Source organism: Patagioenas fasciata, chromosome 1, assembly GCF_037038585.1.
Source record: "Patagioenas fasciata isolate bPatFas1 chromosome 1, bPatFas1.hap1, whole genome shotgun sequence".
NCBI classification, from domain to species: domain Eukaryota; kingdom Metazoa; phylum Chordata; class Aves; order Columbiformes; family Columbidae; genus Patagioenas; species Patagioenas fasciata.
In genome coordinates this window covers 151,723,176-151,743,258 of record NC_092520.1, presented here as the reverse complement: position 1 = coordinate 151,743,258, position 20,083 = coordinate 151,723,176, and the positions used below count along the sequence as shown (strand labels likewise).

General features: G+C 44.2%; 1 protein-coding gene across 5 annotated transcripts; it reads right to left on the bottom strand.

Moving 5' to 3' along the window:
• Positions 1 to 1,494: 1,494 nt before the first annotated feature.
• Positions 1,495 to 16,705, bottom strand: USP18 (ubiquitin specific peptidase 18). Of its 5 annotated transcripts, none has more exons than XM_071817861.1 (11): positions 16,484 to 16,601; positions 13,643 to 13,834; positions 12,401 to 12,524; positions 11,107 to 11,252; positions 9,166 to 9,245; positions 8,199 to 8,345; positions 7,287 to 7,382; positions 6,092 to 6,262; positions 5,055 to 5,186; positions 4,182 to 4,231; positions 1,497 to 3,630 (listed from the first exon to the last, which is right to left on the bottom strand). In XM_071817861.1, exons 2-11 carry the CDS (start codon positions 13,809 to 13,811, stop codon positions 3,582 to 3,584), a joined length of 1,164 nt encoding a protein of 387 aa, XP_071673962.1. In that variant the 5' UTR covers positions 13,812 to 13,834; positions 16,484 to 16,601; the 3' UTR covers positions 1,497 to 3,581. The 5 variants fall into 5 exon arrangements, with proteins under 5 accessions (XP_071673955.1, XP_071673962.1, XP_071673951.1 ...); XM_071817850.1 differs by having other exon boundaries at positions 1,498 to 3,630; positions 16,455 to 16,700; XM_071817864.1 differs by having other exon boundaries at positions 1,498 to 3,630; positions 12,401 to 12,497.
• Positions 16,706 to 20,083: the final 3,378 nt, after the last annotated feature.

The window sequence follows — 20,083 nt, the reverse complement described above, 5'->3', positions numbered from 1 at the left end:
TCTATTCGTATCTCAGAGACTCCTTCCCTAAGACATGGTAATCCCAAAATAAACAAAAAAAAGGAAAGGGAGAGTTACCAGGACCTACAGTAATCTCTCCACATATGTATTCTTGGCTTTATGCGCTTTTCCAAAGCTCTTGCTACCCAAGCTAGGCTTCACTAAGTGGCTCAAACACATGGAATTAATCCCAACCCTGCAGCAGTGCTGTGACTTCAGGGAGAGATCCTGGTGCTGCTTTTCTGTAGTCAGACCCTGGGTGAGGGGAACTCCACGTTATAACTGCAGGGCGGAGAATACCAATACCTCAGCACTGAATCCCACGCACTTAGCTAAAAGTTGTCCCTGGGCAATTTATCCAGTGTACAACTGAACTTTGCTGCAGAGGCCGAGGCAGCCAAGGTGACTTCTTGCAGCAGCAGCTCAAGTCGGGGAGTGTTTAAATCTATACACCGTGCAGGTTGCCCACCTTCCCACTCCTCCCTCCCATGGCCCATCTGGATCTGGAAGCAACATCAGCTTTCACACGACAGCAAACTTGACAATAAACCCCTTGTGTCTCCAGGTTGAGGGCAAAGTGTCCTGGGAAGGTTTAACCTCATTTCCTCAGCTGTTGGAGCTAAACACAAGCATTATCTTTAGCCCAAATACTTCTGCTGAGGGTAGAACCTCTGTGCATGTGGCCTGGAGCCTCCCACCTGCATTCCCCACTGTGTTGCCCTGCAGACTTAGGGGTGGAAAAGGAGGGCCATGATTTTTTTTATTGTACAATCCTTGTTCTTCAAAAGCAGATGTTGTATTTTTCCTACCACACACCTCCAATGTGTAGCAATTTTTCATAGGGCCAAGGATCATTCTTGGTTCTTATTTTCATTAAGGAGTTAAATTCAGTGCTTATGATGATTGAAACATATAATACTTCAGCTCTCTGGACCTCAGAGACTTTAGGCCTTTGGACACCTTGTGTTATATCCTTCTATAGAAAATCAGAAATCAGTCTCAGTGTTTGTTAAGCCAGGTTGTATACTCAGGTGGCACTGCAGTGGGTACAACCCTCATTTTCCCACTTCTGCTCTGGGAGCAGTGTGTGCTTTGGGCAGAGGGTGGATGGCTCAGGATGGAGGCAGCACTGCTGTGAGCTGCCAAATCCCTCTGTCCTCACCAGCCATAGGCTCTCTGAACATTTAGAAAGCTAGTTGTTGTGGAAAAATGACATATGACGTGTTTTCTCTTACAGCATCCCAGTTCTCCCTGAGGTGTTCCAGCAGCTAATACTGAAAATGGCCCCAGGGAGCCCTAATTGTTAGAAATAACTCACTGGAGCTTCCAGTACTAAAGGTGTATGTTTTGTGCACACTTTATGGCTACATCATGTTTGGGACCTGACCGCTCCTGATTTACAGCACACAAGGCAACACCGTGCTCAGAGAAACGCTCAGTAATCGAATTGTGCTGTCAGTAGAGGTCAGGCAAGCTCATCACCACCACCAGGAATCGAGTGGCCCTTAATGGACAATTTATGCCGTTTAGGAAAAACAGACAGAGAACAAACCACAAAGCTTATTTTCTAGGGGATTTATTCCATACTATTTAACTCAAAGAACAAAAAAAAATAATTATTTTTCATTGAGATACTGACTGAAAAGATTCTTACTGTATTTCAGCAATTGCTTTATTGATGAATGTTATACTTGGAAGGTTGTGACCCCTTTGAGGCACTTTTCATAAGCATAGCTTGTTTTTAAATTTAGGGTTATATAAAATTAGACATGCCAGTCTCTTAACCCATTAACTTCTCAGTTTCTGCAAGTGCACCATCTTGCAACTACTTCACATATGCAAAGTGCTGGATAAAGCAGACAGAAACTTTCTTACTCACCCATTGCAAGGTGTTTTAGCAAGAACGTAACACATTCCTGAGGTGAATAGGCCGAAAACTCCTCATCCTGCTGACAAACAATGCACTGGGATATTTTAACACAGAGTGAACAGTACAAATACAAGAGTTGAATGGAATAATGGACCTTGCTGGTATGGTGAAATAAATACCTGCCAGCTCGTAAAAATGTAATTTCACAGCTATACTTCAACTTCTCTCAATTCACCTTCCATGTAACAACAATAACAGACATGATTTAGGAACTTCATCTTCATTATCAAAGTAAAATTTGGTTATATATATCTTCTATTATAACTAAATTAGTAATTTTAACACATTCTCAGTCCCACAAAAATAGCACCCTTCTAAAGATACAGTCAAAGAACAAGCTAGGCTAGAAGATACTTCTAGATCTCAAACTACTGGAATCACTGATCCTTTCACAAACTGTGGTATGCCAAGACTTTAAGCAATCAGTGCTTTAAAAATCATCACAACCAAAGTTTTTAAGTTCCCTCACAGCTGAGTCTTGTGATGGGCTTTTACAACCCTCTTCTTCTGATAACCACACATTACCAACCTTCCTTTTCAGCTCTCTCTACATTTTCTCTCCAGTTGTGTGGTCTTGCCATGGGAGCAGAGGCCAAACCAACAGCACAGAGTGACAGGACTCAACAGGAGAATTAAAAATAACTCACTGCCTTTATAAAATTGTTCTCTCCAGAACACTTTCTGCTTGAGGGACATTTCCACTTCGTGGGCAGAGAAGGAGGGAGAGCGCAAGACAATGCCAGCTGGTAACCAGCTGAAGAGTACTGAAGGAAAATACCAGAAGTTGAAGCACATCAAGGTATCTCACTTCTCTTATCACAGCGTCTGGAGTGTATTGTGCACAATCACTAGCTAGTGTCAGAATCTCTGTTGTTCTGAATATTCCCCTCTATACAGGAAAGAAAACACATTAGGTGCCTGATAAGCATGCTAAAACAATAATCATCTGCATAAATACATACAAACTCATATTGAAAATCAGAAATACTACAATAGCTCCTGATTTAAAACACCTCTTTATGCTGACACCAACTTTCCAACATATCTCAGCCTCTGCAGTGATTTGTTTTCAGGAAGGCTTTAAGGATAAAACATCACTGGTGCATGTGCCATAAGGATTTTGTCCTTATTCTAGCTGTTTCTCAAAAATTTTAGACTTCCCTGTCAAGCTTGTCAGCATTTAGCATGGCACCAAAAGGGCAGAGTAAGTCTCAAACTCTTATGATCTTCCTGGCTAGGTATGGCTATCACAGCTCCCCAGCCATACCACGTGCCTCCCTGGAACACCACGCAGACTTCCAGGCCAAACACTTCCCCTGTACTGGAACCTACACATCAGCATTAAAGAAACCATTAAGTTGGCAGAGACAAATAATAATTTTACTGTCTTGCGAGAGGAAATGACAACATAGAATCACATAAATATCAAACATATATGAAAGAAAAAGTTTCTAGGTGCAACAGTTCTTAGACCCTTTCTATAGCTGAGTCTCTCCTGCACTTTTTTCCATACATAAATGCGAAGGCAGAGGTCAACTGAGTGCAGGATGCAATTCTTGTGGAGCATTTGTACATGTCCACACTGTCCCAGAGGTGCTGAGCTCCATGGACAATACACAGCTCCCTGACATTCTGATACTCCTGGATAAGGCTACTGAAGTTGTTTTTTCATGTAAATCAAGAGGTAAGCCGTTTCTGCCCTGTGGAAGCAAAGAAAAAGCAAAACAAGATGCATGTTTTTAAGAGTTAGGTTGCGAGTAATCTCCCAGGTTTTCTGCTCAGATTTTTGAGGTTTACGTTGACTGAACTGGTCCCCTGCAGTGTTCCTGAGGGAGCATATAAAGCTGACCCCCTGGCAGCACTACAGCTACAGCTGGAGAGATAATGCAGGAGGCATTATCTCTCTCCATGGCTCATTTTCTTATGTTGCGTCAAAACAAAAGGCATGGACGAATCTTGACTGACGTATCTAACTTCAGTCAGGATACAGAGTCCAAGTGCCAATCAGAAGCAACAAGACCACTTCTGCAGCCCCATTCGTAACTACTCAGTAACCCTACAGGCTCCCGGTATAGTCACATACAGTCACACCAGAGTAACCAGAAAATACAAGGATGTCTCTTCTACTATCCTGCATGCCCTGTACATCCCAGGAGAGATGCAGTTCAAAGCATTTGTCTTTCCTCTCTTTGCTACCCTCATTCCAAACCCCATAATAGCATTAGGTAAAAACAAAGATGTGTTTGCTTACCAGTAGAGGTTGGAATGTCCGTAGGTGCACTTAACATCATCCCACGATACCTACAGAAGAAAAATGTACCAGGGGAGGGTGGTAAAATCTCTTAAGAGAGGGACGGCATTGTGATGCCAGCACAGCAATTCTTGTAAGAGTGGTGTAAGTGGTACTTCCAGGAACTAAAAGCCTTCTAATAAATCAATTTATTGCTTTTATCCTTTGAGGAAAAACAGTTCACAGAATCATAGAATAGTTTGGGTTGGAAGGGACCTTCAAAGGTCATCTAGTCCAACCCCCTGCCATGAGCAGGGACATCTTCAACTAGATCAGGTTGCTCAGAGCCCCGTCCAGCCCGGCCTTGAATGTCTCCAGGGATGGGGCATCTACCACCTCTTTGGGCAACCTGGGCCAGTGTTTTACCACCCTCACTGTAAAAAAATTCTTCCGAATATCCAGCCTGAATCTCCCCTCCTTTAGTGTAAAACCATTACCCCTTGTCCTATTGCACCAGGCCCTGCTAAAAAGTCTGTCCCCATCTTTCTTATAGGCCCCTTTTAAGTATTGAAACACCTTTTGGCCTTCAAGGAACTTGAAGTTCCTTTGTCTCTTCTGAATACATACATTAAACAGATCCAGAGTACATAAAGCAGGGTATACAGTGAATGGCTTCTGTAAATTGCAAACCAGAACTGAGGCCTTGTTTGGTACAGAAGCTAGAGCCGCTTTGCCCTCAGCTCAGATTACGCTGCAGCAAAGGAATGAGGCGCACAAAGCTCTGCAGCTTCAGTTTTCTTTCCTGGTTCTCTTTAATCACCAGTCAGTCAGACTGAATGAGATCTGGAGGAGTGTCCAGAAAGCTGCAAAAGAAATGTAGACTTGTCTCCTCACCTGGCACACCTCGGAATCGTTGAAGCAATACCATTTACATTCTGTGAGACTTCGAATATAGGCACAGTAGTGTCCATAACTAGTTGATCCTGAATGAGCAACAACAGCAAAAAGCTCATACTGCCAGGCAGCCTGCAAAGAGCCACAAAGAGTAACTTTCAGTGCAGCAATTCTCATACACCATTGGCTAAAGAGATGCAGCAACCAGGACAGCAAGAATGTGCATTTCATGAGGAGAAACGAGAAAGATTAGATTGGCCTTGAGGATCCTCCTGCCTTTTTCACTCTTACCCTCAGAATTTTGCCTGCCAGCTATGGGCTGGCAGCCTCCCTGGAAATCACAGAAATGTGAAAGAGGCAGCAGGACAGCAAAGGGGTTACACTCCAGCCAACACTGCATCAGCAAGGCTTTGCTGTTGCCTCACTTTCCCTTATTTTTCAGTAAGGGGAACAGATCCCCAGTGTAGCAGATCACTCTCAGCTGCTTGGCAAAGTTGCCACCCCCTTGCCTCCCTCTGTGGCAAACAGCACTGCATGGGAACCTGCCAGGAGTGACCTCTGAAACCATGGGTCTGATGCTCATTGAGGGCCCTTTTACCCTGGAGGCTGAACCACAGGACAGAAGTTGCCTCTAAGACACTATTTACGATGTCTGGAACTGTGTTTTTATCTTTTCTTTAGTATATTTAGAAATGCAAGAGAAAATTATGCTAAAGACTCTCCGAGAAAAAAAAAAAAAAAATATTTGGTTTCTTTTTTTGTAAAGCCTGAGTTTTGTCTTTAAGGCAAAAAGCTCCGGTTATGGTGCCTTTGGTGTTTTAATCTGAGCACAGAAAGTTGAATAATGCCTGAACCAGTTAAAACCATGGGATGTGAGACAAACACCAGGCGCAGGTAAAGCCCAAGACACACTTTTTTAAGAGAGGTGCTTTGAACCAAGGCAAGTACTGGTGTGATCCCTTGAAGTTTTTAGGAGACTTGAGCAGCGGGGAGAAAAAAATCTGCCCTTTTTAAACAGGGCATTAAGAGTATCCCACCTTTTCATTGTCATCTGCTTGGCACTGATCTTCTGTCAAGACTGCACTGAAATCAAGGTCTTGTGGGAACGGCAGATAGTGACTAAGCTTGTGAATGTAGGCTGATTTTTCGAAGCAGAAGCGCTTTAGGTGTATGGTCAGAGTCTTTGGCAGGTGGACTAGCTTCAAGCTCTGTAAAGCAATCAATAATGCAATTGAAAACTAAGGAACAAACCCTGAGGAGATGGGGTGGGAACAGCTATTTCTATCCAATGAATGTAGCATGGAGAGCAGTCAGTGCTGCAGTGAAGGACTGCCAGTTCCACCAGACAGCAGATGCCAAACCTCTATAGCTCATCTGCACACAAGACACACACACACGTAATGCAGCTGTGACAACCAAGTTCCTCAACTTCAGCGTGATCAGCACCCAGCCTTGGGTGTCTCATGGGTTGCTTCATTTCTCATCTGCTTTCTTAACCCTAGGTAGGTAGCACTACATTGGTGAGGAGAGGCAAGCCAACTTGCAACGTGTGGCCACTAGAGCTCCCTAGAGGACACCAAGCTGACAGCTCACTCCTTCCAGCACTGCCTGTGTTGATATTACTGCGGCTGCCATGACTGCCACCAAGACACATTGTGGCCTCAGAGGCGGTCCAGTGGTGAAAATGATGTGGAAACTCCCCTCCAAGCCTTGAGCTGAGGCAGTTCCCCTCACATATCTCTCTTCAATGCACTTGCCTCTTCATGAAACACCTAATTCATTGGCTGGCAGAGACCAACACTGTGAAAACTGGGAGCCCAGTGGAGAGCAGGGAAGAAAGGAAATCACCCTACAGTAGCCTATTTTTATGTGTATGCACAGCTCCAGTAACATATTCTTGTCTGTCCCTGAAGCTACACAGCAGTGTAAAGCCCCACAGTGGAAACAAAACATCAGCCAACAGAAGCTTTTCTGCTGGTACAGAAATGCTACATCTCTTGGTGACTTACATTAAAACCCATTATTTTCTTGCTAGAGCTACATTTACAGCAGAGAACTTCCTAAAAGGAAAGATGCATGTGGTTTATACCTAGCTGACATTGCTGTGCTGGCAAGACTTCGAGTTGTTGATCTCCTCTTAAACTGATATGGTTGAGTCCTTTCCCCACCCTTCCCAGTCCTGAAGGGAGTTCTGGGCATAAGAGACATATGGAAAAATAATTCTCTGATTACCTGCAGAAAAGGTGTTTTCCTTCCACACTGTTCACAGAAACACATGTTGTGATCAGTCAACTCTTCTGGATGGAAGAAGTACTGCAGACAGTCCTCCTAAGAAGACAGAAGAGATTTCTTTCAACTGAATTCCTTCCAAGCTGGATTTCTACTTCTAGTTTGTTTCACAGGGTACAAGCAAACAGAAAGGCTACAGAAGGCATATTTTGTTCAAAGGACAAAAGACTGCCTAGCAGCCTAAAAAAGGTGCCCCATTTTTCCTAGCCACTGCTGTGATTAGTTGAAAAAAATAGGGTACCACATTTCCACAAAAAGGATGTTGATGTGTTGATACCTGCTTCAAAGCCTTGGAGGTTTTGAAAGAGGTTCCTTTAGGCTGAAACAGTATAAAGTGGCTGGAGAATAAACACAGTCCAATGGTCCACTGTCACCTGAAAAATCCACTGTCTATTTGTGGCAGCACCTACTGCTGTATCTGGATATCAAACAGTAGTACTGATTTATCAGTAAGAGAACAATGCACTGGGCAAACGTAGTGTGCCTGGCCAGGGATTACAAGTTATCTAGGACACCTTACTGTGGTATCTAAGACCTCACAGGTACACATCACTGTGTAGTATGAGTCTTTGAGTCTTCCAGAGTATTTAGTCAACACTCTTTTTAGAAAAGCAATTCAAGGACTTTATTTTCCATCCCCTAAATCAAACAATTTTTTTGAGAAATTTAGAACCTCTCAAAACAAAGAAGAAACATGAATGAGAAAATATCATCTCAAAGCCCCAGAGGCCCAGCAGAGATTCTTGCAGAGATTGTAGACGAGTCCCAAGAGACACCAGTGCTGCAAGGAGAAGGATCCTACAGCAACAGAGGGGAATCTTCTTCCTAAGGAAACAGAGCTGCCACTGAACTTACCAGAGTCTTCAGCTTGTGAGAATTGGAATCCAGTACTGGGAGTGGAAGGGTTAACATGCTGCTGTTCCTCTTTGTTTCAAGAGAGCATTTCTGACAGGCCAGGTGCTCCTGTACAGAGATAGTGTACAAATCACTCAGCTCTTCAACCTGGAGGGGTATAAAAAGACCAAAACAAGCTTTATGAAGAACACAGCTGAACTATTTCCTTCTGTGAGTGAGAAAGCTCATACGTACACGTTATTTCATGCAGTGTTACTGCTTTAAGGCTTGAACCCAGATCTGACATTGACTTACATGGACAGGGCACTTCCCAGCATTTAAAGGAGAAAAACTCCCTCCCCTCATCCTCTAGCACAGGGGAAAGACAGAGCCTACAACAAGATCAGACAGTTAAACATCTGCTTTGATGCAGAATTTGTTTGGAACTGCAACAGGAGACTGTCTGCTGTATGAATAAAACTATGACAGTTGGTTGAGGAAGAGTCACTTTTCTCTTACTTTACACAGTTTCCCAGGGAGGAACTGTCACATATATAAACACGCTAACAGTGAGTAATTATAGTGAAATGTAAATGGCTGACTTCAAAGACAGGAGGAGCTGTCTCAAGACATGCCAAAAAATGCTTACGGAAATTTGGGATAAAAAGAAATGCAAGGTAACTAAATTCAGTCTTGCAAAAAGATCAATCTTCTTGTTATTAATCAGTTCTCCCACTACAATGGAGACCCTGGCATGCCCTAAAAGTAGGATGAATGAAAGTTAACTGTGATTCAAAATGTTGAAGCCTATGAAATCAAGATTCCCTCTCCCACTTGAAAGATGCAAGAAAAGATCCAAAGAGGTGATAATTTTAAGAATTTTATTTAAGACAAATGTCAGTGAATGGGATTCTTCTTCAAGAAGCAGAGGAAACCACGCATGACAAGGGCCAAAGGACCCGGTGTCCATTTCAGTGATCATCCTTACCAGCTCTGGCTTTCCCATCTGCATCTTTATCACGTTCCAAAGAGTCAGAAAGAGCTGGGCAGCATCATGCTGCACGAACACTGGATAAACAAAAAACACAACTTCAATCAGTATTATGAACACCACCAAGCACAAATTTCCCACAGATGGCAAAGGAAGATTTACTGTCCCCTGTTAGATCTATCTCTTGTTCCCTCGCCGTTCCCTGCCAGGGACAGAGCTTAGGCTGGTGACAAGTTGCAGTCTCTCAATGTCTCCACGTGACCTGAGCAGGCAGTGAGAAAAGATGGGAGAGCTTGAATGCCCCATTATACAGTCCAGTCCAAAAGTCATCTCCTTGTCACCAGACACAGGCCCAGAAGTATATCCAATACTTACCAGAGGATAGGGCTCAGATGTCTCAGAGTTCTTCTAATAAACAACAGAGTGAAAATTCTGTTCTCTTTTCCACCTTCACTACTCCACAGACGTGTCTCTCCCATCCCCTCACTAAGACTACAACACTCCTGAGTGGCAAGATAAAAATGATAGGGAGGCTTATCCATATGTCTCATCTACAACCCCTTCATGATAACCCAGGGAAAAAGCACACAGTTTCAGCACAGGTAGCTAAGGATGATGTTGTAACATCATGCTTTGGCTTTCCAATCTGGTTAAACTGGCATATTAAGAAGATACAGCTCAATGCAGAGCTTGCTTAGAATGGCTCAGCAGAAAATTGCTTTAAGGTTGACCTTGTGGGGCAGAAAGAAATCCACATATTGAATGCAAAGAACTGATGTTCTCAGCCCACGACGAACCGAAGATTCAGGAACTGGGGAAAAACTATACATAGTTTAGCAAAGTCTTGGTATTTCTGGACTACCTCTATGCTTGATCATAGGTGAAACAAATTTTGTGGAACAACCCGACGTCCTGTGTGGAAGTGCTTTCAACATCCTTGCAAGTCCACAGGTACTGACTTCAGCTGGGTTCTAGTAAAATTACAGACATCCCTGACTAAATGAATCTCAAAAACAATACCTTTCCTCATATCTAATAGCACATTTGCAATCCAGGTAAAGCATCATTTGCTCAATATAGGACTTTATGAACAACATCTGAATTGTAAAGCAGAAGGACAGGGTAGGAAACTGTCAAGTTTTACAAACTCTATTTAGGCATCTCTCTTTAACTGGAAGAGAGAAGGTAGAATGCAGAGCCATTTAGTCTCAGGGGGGAAAATTATCCAAACAGAAATATTCAGGTTATCTCATTTTCTTCCTTACTATAAATCTGAGCTGGCTACTATCTGTCCCTTTCAGTGCTGTCCTGTTTTGGTTTTTATATGACAAAGATCAGGATATTTGGATATACCATGTGTAACTGTACACAAACAGACCCTCAGCATCCTGTTGTCATCAGTCACCCACACATTTAACAATCTCTGTCCTTTAGGACCCTGGTCAGATGGGAGGTTAAGCCAGCAAATTCTTTTATCTGCCCTTATAACAAAGAACAGGAAGTGTATGGTTTCTGTCCTTGGGGATCTGGGTGAACACAGTATCCTTTCCACACAATCCCTTCCTTCTAATAAGAAATAGCAGGTATTTCACTATTATTATGCCAGTATAGAACATAAACGAAGCTATAAGCTGTCCTTCCTGCCCTGCACAGCCCCTTCCCTTTGGCCAGGGTGAGTAGCTGAACCTTCCAGCAGTCTGATAGTCTTCCCAGCCTTTGGACATCAGCAAGCATATCCATCAGGGGCTTTTTTTCCCTTTCTTCACAAATAAGATACAGTATCTCAGTCACAACTGGACTGCAGCTATAAAGAGCACTACAGCACTCCTCACATTCCTGAATCTCTGAATGAGATGTCAGTCTGCACTACTTGTTAGTACCTGATAATTAACACCCCTCGTCTGTAGACAGAGGTGGGCATGAGAAAGCACTGCTTACGTTTCACTCTGTATGCTGAAAGACAGTGAGCGAAGGCTGTGGGAAAAACAGCTTTCCGCTTGCCACGCTGCATCTCCTTCAACAGCAAGAGCATTTGGTATGGCACATTCCTCCTCATCTGCGCAGCATGTCGTGGAATCATGATCCTATAAAGAGAAGAACGAGAATGGACATGTTTTCAGCAAAAAAAGGAAAAAGGGAAGGGAGACACCTGCACTAGCTCATCCCACAATGCAAGCTGACAGTTCTAAAGCAAAAAGCCACCATTTTATTGGTCTGCTCCTGAATAAGGGGCAAATTGAGCAGGACCTGTAGTGCTTTCTGGGCTCTAGAAACAACATTAGTTACAGCCAGTTTCAGAGCTGTTCTTGCCTCCCACCTGTTCATGCCTTCATTCTCAAAATGTCATGGTCATATATATCATCATAATGCTTGTATTTCAACTATATGCCAACTGGAAAGCTCATTACGCTCCCTAAATTTATCGCAGTCTGCATGTTTTTTCTAAATCTTTCTTCAAATAACAATGGTAACCTACTTGTCTACTTTATTTAGCTTTGCCCATTTATGACAATCCTTATCTCTGCATGCCTGTAACTTTTCTTCTTCCCCCTCTGCACGCTGGTGAGTGCATTAGAAATTTGGAGAAAGCAGGACTGAACAGGAACAATCCACTTAGATGATTAAAGCTGCAGTACACTGAGTAAACTGAAAGCAAATCAAACCAGTTATTCGTTTGGTTGGTAGGGAGACAAATGCTCAAGTCCTCTTCACAAACAAGCAGAGAGCACAGCCATGCAAACCCAAGTAACACGATGTATTTGCCATCTGCCACAACACTTGCTCTTCTCTGTCAGGTGCTACCCAGGACAATCAGGCACCAGAGGCTACGGATCACATGTTTATGATTACATAATTAATAGTGGATATTGTTACACATGATAGATCCTTTAGCTATAACAACCTGTGAGGATACCTGGAATAAAATCATGTCCTGTTATGGACAAAGAGAAACTCAACTTATAAAGACTCAGTTCAGGACTACAGCTTTCTGTTGTGCAAACGGCACATGAATCAGAGATGAGTAACAAGTCAGAAGGCTGAAACTCCTACCTCTGCATGCACTAGTCTGTATGTGACAAACACAACAAGGTGGAGACCTTGCTGAGTGAGCTGAAAGCACCTTGCTGATCCAAGCCTTCAAATGTACATCCCATATTAAAAAAAAAAAAAAAATGAGTGGAGACAACAGAGTAACAGTGTAAGTATCTCAGGTAATTCAAATCGGTGGTACCTTCGAAGTATTCCTGTGAAGTGTATATTCATGAGGAACACCTGGAGCAGAGAGTTCAGACAGCAGCTCTGTCCAACGTTGTACAGTCCAATAGCTTCTGTAGGCACAGAAAAAGAAGTAGCATCTAGAGATACGTACAAGAAAAGTGAAAATTATTTGGAACTGGCAAACTCCTCTTGTATATATTCAGCCATTCAGTGCATGGGCCCAGCATCTTGGTCAGATCTGAGAAAGTGTTCAATCTATTCTTATGTTCCCCAAGCATATAACATTTATTTCTGTTTGTCAACTGATAAGAAAAATCCAAGTAATACTCGATTATGATACTCAGATGTCTCCCAGTTTCTCTATTTTCTGTCCTTTCGTAACACATCTAAACATAAAATATTTTTTAAAGAAAATGAAACAAAAAACCCAACAACAAAATAAAACAAAAAGAAACCCACCACACATGAAACAGAAGTCTAAGGCTGCCTGTATTAGGATTTTTATTCAGCCTTTTATACATCCAGGCCTAATAACAGAATGAAGAGCTACATATGGGACCACATGCTAGCTGTCTACTACACTGGCTTTAAGTTTCCCTTTCAGCCCACCTCTGGCATTCTTCATCTCGACTTCAAAGAAAGAAACTAGTCTGAGAGAAATGGAAAACGCAAGTCACAGCTGTTCACACTGCATCTAAAAAGATGGCGTATTCTGTCACCCAAAGAGGTATAAGTAATTGTGGTCGGAAATTAGAAGTTTTTCTTCTAAAGTCGTCACCAAAGGGAGAGAGGACATGGAAAGGAATCTCAGAACTACTCTGAAACGCATATAGTCAGTGGTAAGGGTGGGCTATACCTGAGGTAGAACAGTTTGTACACCTGAAATACTGATGATAGCTTTTGAGAGTCCAATCTAGTGACGCGGTAGAATAACTAGGGCCCAGTCCATGGTTTAGCAAATCCAGACGCAATGCTGGCTGTGAGCCAGCAAAGAGATAGGGCCAGCAACTAGACCTTTTCAGCTGCAATGGCCCATTTGAGGACTTTAAAGGAGAAAAAGCTCTGAGATCTTCATGTAACACCTTCCCCAAGAAAACCCCAAATGGTTATTTGGCAGGACAAAATGAGAATTGTCTGTATATTCCTCAGCAAAGAGGTAAAGAATAAGAGAAAATGAAGCCTAAGGACAGATAATGGAATAGTAGGCATTAGAAACAGAAAATATGAGAGTGAAGACCAGACAAAACATTATTACCATTTTTTAAGTCTGCCACACCAAACAGTGACATCAGCCTCTGGTCTTTGGCCTTTGGCTCTTCAGCTTCCTTACTGCTATTTTGCACATCTGCTCCTGCCTTCATGGTCTCGCTTTGTGCCAGCTCCAGTTTCTTGCTTCTTTCTTGACGTCCACTTCTTTTTCCCATAAACAATATTGTACAAAGAAGTACTGCAGAAAGATACAGAAAGATCAGAAAGAGGGAGCACCCAGAAACACAGGATTTGCCTTTGTATTTGATATTTTCATTATGAAAAAGCTGGAATGCCAATAAAAGTAGTAAGATTACTGCAACAGCTTTTGCTACATTTGAATTAACATGGGTAATGTAGGTTTGTGGGCTATTCACAAAGTAACAGACATGGAGCTTTACAGCAACTGCACATCGTATCTTCCTTTATTGGCTAAATAAATAAATAAAACTTCAGTTCCACAGAAACAACTTCATCTAGTCAGGGAACTTCAAGAAGATTTGGTAAATAATACGATTAAAATTGTCAAACGGTAGATGTTGCAACACTCCTCTGTTTCGTAAAAGTAATGCTTTATCACCCAAAGTATCCCAAGTATTCAAAAGGGCAAATTTTACCTTCTCAAGCCTTTTGAGCTGACAAGCACTTGTTTTCTGTACTGAGCTCTCAGCATTGTTTTTAAGCACCTTAGTCACAGCTCTACTGTGACACTTTGGACCATAAATTTTAATGGCATACAGTTTCTTTTTATGCTCCTTCAAGCGATCACAGGTGAAGTAACTGTTTAAGCAAGAGAACAGTTACAATGCCTTTATTTTCAAGGGAGTATTGAACGGACCACTATTCTGACAGTCTCAGCTACTGGCTCTTTAATAAAAAATTAAATTTAATTTCAAAAAAAAAATCACCAAACTAAAGCAAAGTAACAATACACAAGCAAACCAATGTGACAAACGTTCAAATGCAATTACACAAAAATGAAACTTTTTTAAAAGCTCACCTCCAATAGGGAGACAGAATAAAAAAAAAAAAGCTCAGGGAAACATTGTGGGGGGGGTGGGGGAGGACGGATGAGAAGCTCAGACATTATTCTTTTACAAACATTAAACAGTACATAAAACGAAGCTGGGTGGGGTGCTGAAAGAATGAAGAAAAACTGTCAAGAAAGGGAAATAAGGACAAAATCCTGGTTCTGCCTTGCACAAAAAGAAAATCTTTGCTTTAAAAGCATGTTATTTTTCAGGTTAATGCTGCCTAATAATGTTAAATATCAAAGTTTCTGAATAATTTATCAGGTAAGGAACTAGAAATGGATTCTTTTTCCCAATTATTACCTTTAAGTATACTTTTCCCCAACTGTACTTTTGATTCTTTACTTTTGAAGATTACTTTTGAACTCAAAGTGTCGTACACTCAGATTCAACAAATATCGTTGAATCTGCTGAGAAGTTTTATTTAGGAAAAATATATCTAATCTATCCAAGGATAGATTAAAGGATATTTCTTTTTATATCCAAATGCAGTGATTAGAACAGCTAAGCAGGAAAAAATAAATTGGATTTTATTTCTTCCTCAGCAGAACAGAGTCTGAGCTCACACAGCTTCTTTCCCTGGAAATGATTTCACGATGCATTCAGGTTTCTGGGAGCCCATCTTTGTTCGTACAGAGAGAGAGGCCATGGGGATGCCAAAGGAGACAGAAAGGAGGGGGCAGACAGCGCAGAGGTTGATGAAAAACAGCTGGGGATGCACCAGGGATGAGGTGAACTTGCAATACACGGGTTTTGGCAGGAGAGGTAAAATTAAGGGTGGGATGAAAAAGCAAACGCAGGGCTAAAAACTGTGCATGACTTGAGAAATACGTAGAAAGATATTAGGGCAGGAAGGTGCAAGGGGATACAGAGATGGGAGGATCTCGGTCTCTGCTATGATGAAACTCTCCCCCAGACACTACTAGCAGGATCCCCATGGCAGGAGCAAGGACACAAACACAACTTCCCAACAACTTGCACAGAACTGCCTCATTTCAGCTATCAGAAATAGAGCATTCCTAAGATTTGCACTCAACCTTCCTTTCTCTGCATAACTGTATGAAAAAATAGTGCATGAGCATAGGAATCAAGCAGCAGGCTTTCTCTTGCCCGCAATTTCTCCTCCCTCACTGCAGGAGCGGGGTCGGTTCTCAGTTCCCTTCACAGGTCAGGTAGGACTCAGTCAATGATTCTGCAACACACGTGGTGTGGCCGAGCCAAGCGACCACGCTCGCATTAGGCAGAGAAAAAGGGGCAGCAGCACCTTCCGCGTGCCCTTCACCCCGTCGTCAGCTCACCTTCCCTCAGCCAGCCCTGCGTCCTCCCTTTCATCATGGCCTGTCTGCCCTCCCTGAACACCAGCCCCTCACGACAATCCCCCAATGGTTCCTTCACATCCCCTTACCCACAAACCCCCAATGGTTCCTTCACACCCCTGTACCCACAAACTCCAAAGCTCCCCTCTGCCTGAGGAGAACAAGTATCTCTAGCCCTTGACACCTCTGCTCCTTTCCCCTCACGGGTATTTGGGGAGCAGGCGGCCAGGGGGATGGCACTGGGGCAGGAGGTGCCCTGTGGGACCCTGGAAACAAGGCAGCAGCCCCAAGCTGCTCCTTAAAGGGCAGCCACGGGGACTCGAACCCGGCACCTCCACATTTATCTGGGAAACGACTGAAACGAGACTTCGCACTTTGCTGTCAAACTACGCGTTTCTTTACTTCCTTTCCCCCCCTCCACCTCTCCTTTTTTCTTTTCTCCTGGCACACTTGTGGCTCTGGCTTCTCCTACCTGACAAACCGGCAGAAAGGGCTTCTTACTCGTTCCCGCAGGACCAGCAGCAGCTTCGACCCTCCGCGGGCTCACGTTCACACGGCACCCGCTGACGGGTCCCGGAGGACTCCCAGCCCAGCTCTCCCCGCACCTGCGGCGCAGAGCAGCACCTCAGTCTGCCGACCAGAAGCGGCGGCCGGGGCGGTGCTGCCGCATTTCCCGCTGGCCACGTCAGAGGGCAGCAGCGCCCGCTCTGCCGTTTAGTTTTCATTTCCCGCTGCGAAAAGAGCGGGGATAGAAAGTGAAACTACGCTCCTCTCTGGCCCGCCCCGCCGCCTCCCTCCTTCCCAGCCCGCGGCTGCCACAAGGCGGCACCCGACGGCAGAGCGGCGGGTGGAAGAACGGCGGCCGAGAGGCCATGGGTCCCCTTTTGCTAGGGGGCTGCCCACTCGCGTGTGGGGCCACAGGCCTGGGATGAACTGAGCTGGCGCTGGGCTGGGACATTTGTCCACTGGGAGAAGGCAGCAGCCCCCGCTGCCACTTTCTTCCTCTGCTCTGACACCTCCTCAGCCTGGTACAGTCTGGTTTAATAGAATCATAGAACGTTAGGGATCAGAAGGGACCTCAAAAGATCATCTAGTCCGATCTCCCTGCCGGAGCAGGAACACCTAGATGAGGTTACACAGCAATGCGTCCAGGCGGGTTCTGAATGTCTCCAGAGAAGGAGACTCCACACCCCCCCGGGCAGCCTGTTCCAGTGCTCTGTCACCCTTACTGAGAAGAAGTTTCTTCTCAAATTTAAGTGGAACCTCTTGTGTTCCAGTTTGAATCCATTACCCCTTGACTTACCATTGGTTGTCACTGAGAAGAGCCTGGCTCCATCCTCTTGTCACTCACCCTTTACATATTTGTAAATATTAATAAGGTCACCCCTCAGTCTCCTCTTCTCCAAGCTAAAGAGACCCAGCTCCCTCAGCCTTTCCTCATAAGGGAGATGCTCCACTCTCTTCATCATCTTTGTTGCCCTGCGCTGGACTCTCTCCAGCAGTTCCCTGTGCTTGTTGAACTGAGGGGCCCAGAACTGTACACAATATTCCAGATGCGGTTTCTTCTGGGCAGAGGCAAGAGTGAGCTTGAAAGGGAGGGATGAGAAATTGAATTCTGCAGGAAAAAACAAAAAACAAAAACAAACAAACAAAAAACCACCACAACTCTTCTTCGGTGGAGGTGGCGCCTCAAAGGGTTCATTCTGCCTGGATTTCACATGGTGACTTGTTACCTCTCAAAAGCAGACATGCCTTTGGCCTGGTGTTTGTCGGGTTTAGTCACAAAAGCAAAAGAAAAGCTGAACTCCTGTCAAGGCCTACAGTAGTCTACCTAGAAGCAAGAAATAGCTCATTTAAAACAACCCCAAATAAGTAACTTGCTTAGATGCTTAACACACGTGACAAACTGAAAGGCTCAGCAGTTTCCCCTCTGATGGCAAGTCATAGTGTGCAGCAGGGTGTAGGAATGGGAGCACAACAGTAAACAAATGCCCCAGCACCAAGCCGAGCTGTGAGATTTCAGACCTCAACGAGTCACCTATGTCTGGACAAGCAGAAGCAGACACTTCTCTAGTGTGCATGTTGGTTTTCCAGGCTTTCCCCTTCATCTTGTTCCTGGGCGTCTGCCAGAGGAACAGACAGATACAACAACCCATAAGGGATCTTTGTTTGTCCGAGTCTGGCCACTGGCCTGGCTTTGTTTGCCTTGAGGAGGTGGGAGAGTTTAAAGGTGAGTGATGCTGTCCCACAGAGCTCTGCTGACCAGGGAAATGGTGCAAGTGATCCAGGAGTCCTGCCACGTGTGTGAAATAGATTGCGTCTCTGGGATCCGAAAAGGCGGAGTCCCTGTGTGATTTGGCAGGGCACACCTGCCTTATCCTTCATGAAGAAATGCCAGCTGGGTCAGAGACACCATGTCCTTCCCTTGCAGCTGCCACCAGATGGTCCCCAAAGATAGTTTCAAGCTCTAAACCCTCCCCCTGTCTCTCTGCCTGCAGGATTAGTGAGGGAAAAGGTGTTGCCCCCTTCCACAGGCTGTGCAGAGCTCTTGATGACTTCTGTCTCCCTTTCTTTACCCCCTAGAAGCTCACTGGTGTCTTTGGGGCACCCTTTTGCCCCTCGGAAAAGCCCCTTCTTTGAGCTGCTAGCAAACTGAATTCACATGTGCTATGCAGAAGCCTTCAGCTGTTGTCTCACTAAGTTACTAAATTCAAGGAATGTCATTGAAAAAACAGGTGTGAGGAGGAAAAACATGGCTTGACATAGCTCTCTGATTTCCTGGCTCCTTCCAGTATTATACATTTAGCAGTTACAAAGGGAATTTAGGAGTTGAATGTCAAAGTCCTCTATAATATTTCTGCAGCAAAGATGTTTTACAAGGCATTAAGTGATGTGAGTGTTCTTATTATTGACGTACTGTCTGTTCCTGTTACACCTTGAACAAACGAGCCAGCCCTTTGGGGGAGTGGTTAGAAGACTTGATGTTTTTAGAGGAGGGTGAATGCATCCCTGATGTTGATAAGAGATGTTCACTGCCTCTCCTTTGTCATGGAACACAGGTTACTTTGGGTGCACCTTCTGGGGAAGGGTTATGCTAACATGGATTTATTGTGGAGAGAGGCTGAAATGTTCACAGTTCTTCTGTTAGCAAAGGTAAGGACCGTGTGGGCTCCCAGCCCTGTGTCAGGTACCTCTGTGCAGTCCCCAACTTTGTTTTCTGAACCATGGGAAGGAGACAGCACATAGGAGGCTTGTCTGGAGCCCATCAAAGCTGTCATTGTGGCAGTCCACACAGAAGACGTCCCAGTTGCATATCCTCTGGGCAGGTTATGGAGAACCTGCTCGTACTACCTGGCTCTGTTGGAGGCAGCACAGCTGCCTGGTAGTCAGAGCTCTTCAATAAAGGCAGCAGTGCCGGTGAAAATCTTCCTGAATTATCACATGGATGGGTATGGATATCTGTAGGGGCTTGTGAGTAGAAAGGTAAAAATGAATCTGCATCTTTGCTGTGACTCTGTCAGAGCCTCTTGGCAATGGTTTAAATTTAGTGATGTTCCCTTTTTATGGCTAGCTTCTGTGATGTCTGCCTGATGGAAAGGAGGAAGAGAGAGAAGAACTGTGAAGCCGTAAGTTGCCTAGATACAGTTAAACCACCTGAGCAAAGTGCAAACCGACACTGGAAATTAAACAGGAACTAGGTCTGACAGGTCTGTGGAAGCTAATGAAGCTGCGTGCAGCCAAAGTGGCTTTTGGTAATGACCCCTGTGAGAGCCTGAATGCTCCATTAAGAGGAGCATATGTCTTATTTAGGAATATTTTAAGCTTTGCCTGTGGAAGTCAATTGTGACATCCCACTTCCAAAACAGGTAACAGGTAGAATTCTGAGCCCAGAAAGTGTGCTCAGATGAACGGACGGCGAAAACTGAAAGATTCAGTGTTCAGGTCTCCAAACAAGTTGTCTGTTGGGTGTCACGGTGTAGTGTCACTTTGACAAAAGCTGCTAGCTCCTGAGAACTGCCACAGCGCTTCTAAAGTAATATCCAAACCATTCCAAAGACTACATTGACTACTGTGAGGGCAGGGATCCTGATTCCCAAGTGA

Coding starts and splice junctions, on each gene's coding strand:
- USP18 (XM_071817850.1), bottom strand. CDS start 13,811: ATGGGAAAAAGAAGTGGACGTCAAGAAAGAAGCAAGAAACTGGAGCTG. Junction 12,525..13,642: donor TGTGGCAGACTTAAAAAATG/GTAATAATGTTT, acceptor ACGTATCTCTAG/ATGCTACTTCTTTTTCTGTG. Junction 3,631..4,181: donor GGACATTCCAACCTCTACTG/GTAAGCAAACAC, acceptor TTGCTTCCACAG/GGCAGAAACGGCTTACCTCT.